This window comes from Quercus suber, unplaced genomic scaffold, assembly GCF_002906115.3.
Source record: "Quercus suber isolate HL8 unplaced genomic scaffold, Cork oak 2.0 scaffold_283, whole genome shotgun sequence".
NCBI classification, from domain to species: domain Eukaryota; kingdom Viridiplantae; phylum Streptophyta; class Magnoliopsida; order Fagales; family Fagaceae; genus Quercus; species Quercus suber.
This window is the reverse complement of record NW_027069739.1, coordinates 299255-309637: the sequence shown is the minus strand read 5'-3', so window position 1 is coordinate 309637 and position 10383 is coordinate 299255. Positions and strand designations below refer to the sequence as shown.

The 10383-nt window shown below is 35.0% G+C and overlaps 1 protein-coding gene across 1 annotated transcript; it reads right to left on the bottom strand.

Moving 5' to 3' along the window:
• Nucleotides 1-5016: 5016 nt before the first annotated feature.
• LOC111991769 (cytochrome P450 CYP82D47) lies at nt 5017-7022 on the bottom strand. The gene is given in 7 exon segments (XM_024023573.2): nt 5017-5759; nt 6054-6225; nt 6227-6348; nt 6351-6466; nt 6469-6636; nt 6639-6845; nt 6848-7022. Coding segments are annotated over 7 exon segments (1557 nt in total). The 5' UTR covers nt 6993-7022; the 3' UTR covers nt 5017-5132.
• Nucleotides 7023-10383: the final 3361 nt, after the last annotated feature.

The following is a 10383-nucleotide window of genomic DNA, read 5'->3' as shown; positions in this document are numbered from 1 at the left end:
ATAAGTCGTGAGTTCCAGTTGCGAGTTACCAGACTAGGCCAAACTGTACTTTTTGTTTTATAGTGATCTAGCTGTCCTAACTCTTCATCTGCATGCATCTTCCTGCACTGGCAAGTCACTTAGCAACTGGGATGAGTCGTGAGTTCTAATCGCGAGTTACCAGACTAGGCCAGACTGTACTTTTTGTTTTGTAGTGATCTAGTGTCCTAACTCTTCATCTTCCTACATGCTTCACACGTGTGCTTCATTTTAGCAAGTCACCTTCTTGTTGCACACTCTTGATCAAATGTGCACATTCTTGATCAAATCTTCACACTCTCTCACACACAACCATTACATTATTTCCACCTAAATGCAAGGTTTCTAAATGTTGAATTACAAGAAAATTTTACTCGGAATAAAGCCAACATATAGTTGAATAAATTCAACTTTATAGTTCAAATGACTTTTCTTGATACTCATGTTTGATGCACGTATGAATAATGTTTGATCCATATCAAGGGAAGTTAATATGTTGGACATGCATTCTTGCAATTGGCTGAGACATCAGTAGCTACAAAAAATTAAGGTTATGTTTGGTAAGGGCTTTTATTTTCTATTTTTAAAAACTTGTTTTTGAGAATATAAAGAAAAAAAAATTCTTGTATTTTTGAAATCAAAAACATGTTTTGTTAGTTGAAATTAAAAAGATAGTTTTTTGAAGAAAAAAATAAAAAATACTAAAATATGTTGCTACTAGGATTTGAACTCTAATGCTAACTTATTAAATGAGACAGATTCATTAAATTAAATGTGTGTTTTCATTGACTTTTGAAAATTAGAAATTGAAAACAGTCTTTTACATGTTTTTAGTTTCCTTCACAAATTGAGTTTTGAGAACAGTTTTTATTTTCTGTCCATTTTGAGTTGCCAAACAAGGTTTTTAGTCTCAAAAATAGAATTTTTTTTTTTTTTGAAAACAGAAAAAAAAAAAATACAATTACGAAACATACCCCCCCTTTTTTTTTTCTCATCTTTCTTTGGAATAGGTCTAGAACAACACCATATACTGAAGCTGAGATTAAAGGTGAATGTTCAAATAGTGTGTAAAACACCTATAAACGTTTAGATCCCCAATTCACAAATTACCAATACAAGTTTATAATCAAACAATGTATGTGCAAAATATGAAAATAAGCTAAAACAGAATTGGTAAAACAATCTAAACCGAAATTAATCACATCCACAGCAGTAATTAAAAGGCAAAGATTAAGGAAAGAGAGATGCAAACACAAAAATAATATAGCGATGTGTTATCGAAGAGGAAACCAAAGTCTTCGGCAAAAAACCTCTCCGCCACCCTCCAAGCAGTCAATATTCCACTAGAGAAAAAAGCTGGGATAAATGAATAGCAGAAAACCCTCCAAGCCTAATCTACCCAATGCACCTAAGCCCTCCAAATTTCTTGCTCCAACAGGGTTATGCCGAATCTTGTCTTCTATAATTTACCGGATCCCGCAATCACCTATTGCACCAACCAAAATAAATTGGTCCCTTTTGAACTGCTTCTCAAGCACTAAAAAGCCTTCTCATAGATATGAGTATGGTAAGATAAAGATTTGGCTAATGTACCTCTCAAGGATATGTCAATTGAGAGGGTGAGAGTAGAGGAATTTGAAGAATCAAAGGATGAAAATTGTGGATGAGTCAATCTTATTTTTCTCTTAGGTTTCTCTCTCAAAATTCTCTTTGGAAGCTCTCTACATTTCGTAGGTATAATGGTATTTATAGTAGGGTGTATGAGGAATGCAAAAAGTCAATTACAACCAAACAGGGCATTCTGGCGACTCGAGCTTATGACTAGAACGAGTCGCGAGTTTGAGTCGCAAGCTAACTTCCTAGAGGTTTTGTCCTGTAGTACAACAGCTGGTGTGACCCTTTAACTCTCCCTGCATGCTTCACACGTGTGCCGCCTTTGGCGACTCTCCAATTGCGAGATCCAATTGCGAGGCTCTTCTTGAGTGTACACTATTGAGTTTTTCTTCACACTCTCTCACACACTACTCTTACATTATTCCCACCTAAATATAAGGTTTCTAAATACTGAATTACAAGCAAATTTAGCACGGAATAAAGCTAACAAAATGAATGAATAAATTCAACGTTACAAAAGGTACTCAAATTCTTTGGCATTTGTGTTAGAACATTTTAGCCTTTTTTTTGTTGGGCGGGGTTTTTTTAGTTAATTTTAAACTGCAAGTTTCCATTATATTTGTAACTTGGTGTGAACTTACAATAACTTTTTTGTAAAATAGTTATTGTTATTGTTAGGGAATGGAGGTGAGTTCAAGCGTGTGCACAGTTATTTGTTTTTGTTAGTAGGCTTGACCAAGTTTCTTTTATTTGTATTTCTACTTTAGATGGGGATGGCTTGACTGAGATGGTAGATGATTATCATGCAGCTTTCAAAGCAGCCAGTTGTGTAGCTGGAGATTCAAGGGACGACGGTACTCCTAAAGAGCCCAACAATGATGCAGCTAACTTTTTTCAGAAACTAGGGGATAATGAACAAAAACTTTTTCTTAATTGCAAGTATACAAAACTTTCTTTCATTGTGAAGTTACATCATAAACATGTGGTGATTCATGTTTCAAATTAAAAATGTGAAGGGCATTCGACAAAGTAGTTGAGTTATGTTGGTTTGTACAGTTTTTTTTTTCATTGTGTTAAAAAAGTAGTTGATTGGCTGTTGTAATTCAATTTGAAATTGCACAATTGTGTCTATGTTTATATTTTGAATCAAGTTTTTTTTTTTCTCATCTTTCTTTGGAATAGGTCTAGAACAACACCATATACTGAAGCTGAGATTAAAGGTGAATGTTCAAATAGTGTGTAAAACACCTATAAACGTTTAGATCCCCAATTCACAAATTACCAATACAAGTTTATAATCAAACAATGTATGTGCAAAATATGAAAATAAGCTAAAACAGAATTGGTAAAACAATCTAAACCGAAATTAATCACATCCACAGCAGTAATTAAAAGGCAAAGATTAAGAGAAGAGAGATGCAAACACAAAAATAACATAGCGATGTGTTATCGAAGAGGAAACCAAAGTCTTCGGCAAAAAACCTCTCCGCCACCCTCCAAGCAGTCAATATTCCACTAGAGAAAAAAGCTGGGATAAATGAATAGCAGAAAACCCTCCAAGCCTAATCTACCCAATGCACCTAAGCCCTCCAAATTTCTTGCTCCAACAGGGTTATGCCGAATCTTGTCTTCTATAATTTACCGGATCCCTCAATCACCTATTGCACGAACCAAAATAAATTGGTCCCTTTTGAACTGCTTCTCAAGCACTAAAAAGCCTTCTCATAGATATGACTATGGTAAGATAAAGATTTGGTTAATGTACCTCTCAAGGATATGTCAATTGAGAGGGTGAGAGTAGAGGAATTTGAAGAATCAAATGATGAAAATTGTGAATGAGTCAATCTTGTTTTTCTCTTAGGTTTCTCTCTCAAAATTCTCTTTGGAAGCTCTCTACATTTTGTAGGTATAAGGGTATTTATAGTAGGGTGTATGAGGAATGCAAAGAGTCAATTACAACCAAACAGGGCATTCTGGCGACTCGAGCTTACAACTAGAACGAGTCGCGAGTTTGAGTCGCAAGCTAACTTCCTAGAGGTTTTGTCCTGTAGTACAACAGCTGGTGTGACCCTTTAACTCTCCCTGCATGCTTCACACGTGTGCCGCCTTTGGCGACTCTCCAATTGCGAGATCCAATTGCGAGGCTCTTCTTGAGTGTACACTATTGAGTTTTTCTTCACACTCTCTCACACACTACTCTTACATTATTCCCACCTAAATATAAGGTTTCTAAATACTGAATTACAGGCAAATTTAGCACGGAATAAAGCTAACGAAATGAATGAATAAATTCAACGTTACAAAAGGTACTCAAATTCTTTGGCATTTGTGTTAGAACATTTTAGCCTTTTTTTTGTTGGGCGGGGTTTTTTTAGTTAATTTTAAACTGCAAGTTTCCATTATATTTGTAACTTGGTGTGAACTTACAATAACTTTTTTGTAAAATAGTTATTGTTATTGTTAGGGAATGGAGGTGAGTTCAAGCGTGTGCACAGTTATTTGTTTTTGTTAGTAGGCTTGACCAAGTTTCTTTTATTTGTATTTCTACTTTAGATGGGGATGGCTTGACTGAGATGGTAGATGATTATCATGCAGCTTTCAAAGCAGCCAGTTGTGTAGCTGGAGATTCAAGGGACGACGGTACTCCTAAAGAGCCCAACAATGATGCAGCTAACTTTTTTCAGAAACTAGGGGATAATGAACAAAAACTTTTTCTTAATTGCAAGTATACAAAACTTTCTTTCATTGTGAAGTTACATCATAAACATGTGGTGATTCATGTTTCAAATTAAAAATGTGAAGGGCATTCGACAAAGTAGTTGAGTTATGTTGGTTTGTACAGTTTTTTTTTTCATTGTGTTAAAAAAGTAGTTGATTGGCTGTTGTAATTCAATTTGAAATTGCACAATTGTGTCTATGTTTATATTTTGAATCAAGCTATTAAATTTTGATCAATGTGAAAGAGCGCATTCAATTTTTTTTTTTTTTTTTTAAGAAAATACTTTTTTCAACATTTACAAACCGTTGAAATTTAGTGGGGCCATGAGTGCCTCTGCCACAATATGCATGTAGAATGCAGATTATATTATTGACATAATTTAATTTAATTTTCAAGCGAGCATGTCATTCTTCCCAATTGAGATTAGGTGACATAGTAAATGTGATTGTCAAAAGAGTGATATGAACGTCATGTATGAATAGCTTAAGTTTCTCTTATATGGAATCCGTAATAATATTCATCATCATAATACGTATATAAATCACAAATATTATTATTATTCGTTCAAAGGTTTTCTTATATTGACTTTTAGCATGTACCAAAACATTAGGATCAATACACCAATTAGAGCACCGGAAGTATGATATTAAGTGCAAGTCATGATATTTGACAAAAGTGTTATATAGGTACTGAAATTTCCATTTTACATCATCAAACTTCATAAGAAAAATTCAACAACACTTAGAAGTATGCTTGAGTTCTATACTTCTATTTAGACGGACTAATCCATAAAGCTCGTGAGGTGCAGGCGCGGTGTGATGAGAACTTCAAGTGGGGTGGCTTTCAAGTTTGTGATTCCAAAGCTCTCAGTCATATCAACCTTTACATTAGAGGGAGTAGAAATGTCATACATGTGTAAAAAACTAGCAAGTGCTAAGTGCAACATTTGAACTCCAAAAGATGCTCCAGGGCATATTCTTCTACCACTTCCAAATGGGATAAACTCAAAGTTTTGCCCCTTGAAATCAACATCCTTATGGGTGGTGAGAAATCTTTCCGGCTTGAAGTTTAATGGGTCTGACCATTTGTGTTGGTCTGTTTGGATTTTCCAAAGGTTTGGGATTAGCCGGGTGCCTTTTGGGACATGGTAACCACCTATGGTGCAATCCTCGGTGAATTCACGTGGTCCTGATAGTGGTGCCGCGGGATACAAACGTAAAGTCTCTTTAACTATGGCTTGGAGGTACACCAACTTATTTATGTCCGACTTGTTTACAATTCTTTCCTTGCCCACTTGATCGTCAAGCTCATCTTGGGCCTTTTTCAATACATGGCGGTTATTCAACAATAGTGACGTTGCCCAAGTTAAGGTTATTACAATGGTGTCATTTCCACCTGCAATCAAATTCTGCAAAATGAAAATTGTTATTCATGTCCAAATGATACTATAAAACAAAGCAATCCATATCGTTTTAGTGGTTTAAAAAACACAACAATAGTATAGGCATGACAAATTTCATAAATGTTTTCACATTTTAATATGATAGATTGTGATTAGTGCAAAATACTTTCATGACTGCTATGATATTTCTTTATCATACATCAATCATGTGAAATTTATTGTGTATTTAGACATATTGTTTAGAACATAACTCATATCAACTTATTATTTTCTCCTTTTTAAGAGAGGAAGCACGCATACCAAACATGTGGCTTTGTTGACTGTGTCAGGATCATAACCTCCTAGGTCTGCTCCATCAGTGACTGAAAGCATTACGTCCATGAAATCTTGCTCTTTAGTTTCACCGGAGACTCTCTTTCGCTTATGCTCTTCCAACCATTCCCCAAGAATGTTGTCAATCTCTTTTGCAGTTCTTCATGGCCTTTTCATGTCCACCCAAATCCAACCACCTGAGATATGGAATTGCATCCGACACCAGAAACAAAACCATTAAATTAAAGAAATCCCGCACTGCCTTTTGGCAGCACCGTGCCTCTTTTCATGAACAACATCATGATTAACACCAAAGTACCGCTTTCCAGCGATCATTCTAAGAATCACGTTGAGACTCATGTCCCCAAACCATTGCTTCAACTCCACTAAAATTTGGCCTACCCGTTCTTTTCCTTGGTCCAAAGTTTGTATAGATCTTTCAAGAACATCTCAACTTCAGAGACTCGAATATAGGCAAGCTGGTCAAGCCGACGGGTTGATAGTAGCTCTAACGTGATTATTTTACGCAATTCACGCCAATAGGGACCATGGGGTGCAAATCCAAACATGCATAGTTATAGCCCATGTGCTTTACAGCTAAAATATTGGGTCGCGATGACACGGCCAAGTCGTTGGTGGTGAAGCACTCTTTGGCCATGTCCCAACTGCTCACCACCAAAGCTGGATGCAATCCAAGCTTGATAGTAAAAAGTGGTCCATACTTGTCAGCCATGGCTCCCAAAGTTAGGTGAGGAGGTTGGGTTCCCCCTAACAGAGGGAGTGACCAATTACAGGCCATGCACCAGGAGCAATAGGTACTGTTTTGGCTAAGCCAACTCTTGACCTCTTTAGAAGATAATGGGAGAAAAGAATTAGAGCAATAAGTCCAGCTATAGTAGAATATAGGGAAGGTGAAAGAAAATCCATTTTAGGCTAAGTGTTGCTGGAGTCCTATATGCGGATAAGCTTTTATAGAAAAATATTTAGCTGTTCAGGGCATTTGTGGATTAGCTTTTATTTTGGTACCATTAAGCTATCAGGGGACTTAAGGTTGCAATAGCAAACAATAACATTAAACCTAACCTTATCGCCTTTTTTTTTTTTTTTTTTTTTTTTTGTTTTGGGGTGAGAAGCTAACCTTATCGTATTTAACTACCTAGTTTGAATTTTGTACACTTTTATTGAAAACAAAAAATTCAAGTTACATGGGGCAAATCATGTAAAACTAAATTATTATTGAAAACAAAATTTATAATATTTAATTATAAAAAAAATAATAAAAAAACCTTTTCAAAATCTTCTTATTTAGTTTTAATCAATATAGTATTGTAAATTTCAAAAAAAAAAAAAATGTTATTAGAGTTTTACTTAGTCTGCATTTAGCTTCAAATTAAAAAGTTAACTTATTTTTTACTATTCATGGGCTCTACTACATTTTTTGTACTATTTATGAGTCCTACTTTACTATTTCAGCTAACTTTTACATTTATTACGGTAGTATTAGCAAAAGTTTTCAATTTCAATAAAATTAGCGGATCTCAAACAGATCCTTAGAGCAATGTGTTTGTGATTTTATTGCATTTGCTGCATGTCACTTGTGTAAGAGCATTCTCATCAAATGTGTAAAAATGTTAAAATGCTATGTTTTAGCATTTTTAACACCTCAAATCATAAAAACATACCTACATTAAAGATGCTAAATGCTAAATATTTAGCATTCAACTACAATGAGCTGTTATTGATAACAGCTCACTGTAGCTAGATTGTAAACAAATATATATATATATATATTCCTTCTCTGATCTCTCTCACTATTCTCTTCTTTCTTTTCTCTCACTGGTCTTACTTCTTCTCTCTTTTCTTCTTTCACCGGCATCAACAATTGAAAAATCACAGTGGTAGTGGTGGTGCTGTGTGGTGTTGAATTTTTTTTTTTTTTGCCACGGATGGTGGTGTTGGTGGATTGTTTGGTTTATATATATATATAATATATATTTTATTTGAGGTAACTTGTGTTCTGATGGTTGTTGTTGCTTGACAGTGTTGGTCTATTTTAATGAGTTTTGTGGTAGGTTGTTGATGATGGTGGTTGTTATGGTATGTTTTGTTTTGTTTTTTTTTTTTTTTTTTCCGTGGGTTGTGGCTGCCAAAATAGGTGGTGGGGCTAATGTTGGTTGTTTTGGGTTTTTGCAATGGGTTTGGCTGCCACAATGGTGCTGGTGGTGGTGAACATGGCTGGTGGCTGGCGGAAATTCCAATTTGTGGTTTTTGGTGGTTCCGGTTGTGTTTTTTTTTTTTTTTTCCCCTCTAGTGTGGTGGCCGGTTGTAGGGGTTTTGGATTGTGTTTTGGTTTTGTTTTGTTTTTTTATTTTTTTTTTGTGGTTAGGGGTTGAGGTTGTGGTGGTGGTGGTGTGGGCTGTGCGCTGTCCGTAGTGGCAATGGTTTGTTGGTCGTGGAAGCAATGAGATTGAGAATAAAAAATAATAAAAATAATAAAATTTTAATGAAGTAGTAAAAAATATAAAATCTTTGATGTTGGGTGTATTGTAAAGTGAGTTATTAAAATTGATAAAGTAGGTTTTTGAGATGCTAAATGCTAATCTTTTTGAAATTCTTGATGAGAATGCTCTAAAGAGAGTGTAGTTACTTGTTGTTTAAAAAGAAAACTACTTAATCCAATCACAGTTTGCAATACCTAACTTTTATTATATAGTTATTTAGTATGTATTATGGACGGAATTTTAATAATTCAAAAGACCATGGCCCCTTAAAGTTTAATTTTATTTTAAACAGTATATAGAGCTATAAAATTCAAAGGTTAGGATTAAAAAATTTAAAAAAAAACACCATTCTCCTCCCTCCCCCTGCCAAAAATTTAAAATTAAAACTTGATCCAAAGAACCCAAAAATAAATCGATCACATAACCCATTCCTATGTTCAATGGTCCTTTCCAAAACAAAAACACATTTTTACATAACAAACCTCTAAGTGTTACTAATATCAATTTACTTGATATATATATATATATAATGACCTTTGTTATTTGGTAGGCAAAATTCAAATCTACCTTTTTATTATTATTATTTCCCCTAAGTTCAAACAACCCAAAACTCATTTTCACTCAAAAACCCAACAATTTCAAGTGCAATCATTTCAAAATCTTCTCTAGGGTATGTTTATACAATATTTTCTCTGTATTTCCTTAGATTATGCAGAAAATTTTAGGTTTTACTTGATTTGGGTTTATTTGAAAAAGGGTTGGAAATTTTCAATTTTGTGAAAATTCTTTCAATTTCTTGATTAGGCTTTTTCCCATTTGGTTTGTTTGTGTTTGTGTTGGCCAATTGTGGAAATTTTAACATGTATTTAGGCAAGTTTCACTCATGTTCATGCATTGCCCACATGTTAGTGTTTATAGGTGCATACAAGGTTTGATAAAAATGCCCAAATGGCATTTTGGTGTTGTTTTGGACTCCAATGAGTTCCAAACTTTGGGGATTACCATGATTGGACTTGTTTATCATGTTTTGATAATCGAGTGTGTGTTGTTACACACTTTTCCCAAATGTGCTTAGCCATGCCTTTGCACATACATCGTATATGCACACCACATGCACACTTGTTGCACACACTGCACAATGTCAATTGTTTTGCATTTCATTGATATTACATGTATCAGCATTGTAACATGATATGTGACATTGTGTTTGTTCCTTTTAGGAACTTTGCTTATTTTATGGACTAACTTGGTACTAATCAAGTTTGTATTCTTGTTTTGTGTTTTGCACTTGTTTCTCTGCTTTGTGTCTGTTTGTGTAGATGTATCGCTACTCCTCTCATAGTAAAGAACCGTGATTGACCTTACATCATCCCCTATATCAAAGAGGACCCGACATTTGTTCAAAGTCTCCAACAGCGAGAGATTTAAGACTCCCTTGGATTCTCAAACTTTCTCCAGCATTTTTAAGGATACTCCACTGTGGTGGAACGTATTGTCTAGTTTGACACCCTAGGATCCACTTTTGTCCCTAGGATTTTTGCAAATAAAGATTGGGCAAATCTATTCAGAAACTTTGAGGATCCAATTGATGAATTAGTTAAGGAGTTCTACTCGAATGATAGATTCACCGGAGTTGAACTGAAGTGTTGGGTTTGAGGAAAACAGTATATCGTCACTCCGGACTACCTGTAAGATCCTTCGCATCACTCGACGAGCAAATAGGACATCTTTCCATATAATGACAGACTTACTCCGGTGACAAATATTCTTTAAATTCTTGAGCTGATCATGAGGTCTCAGCCAAAGCACATCCATTG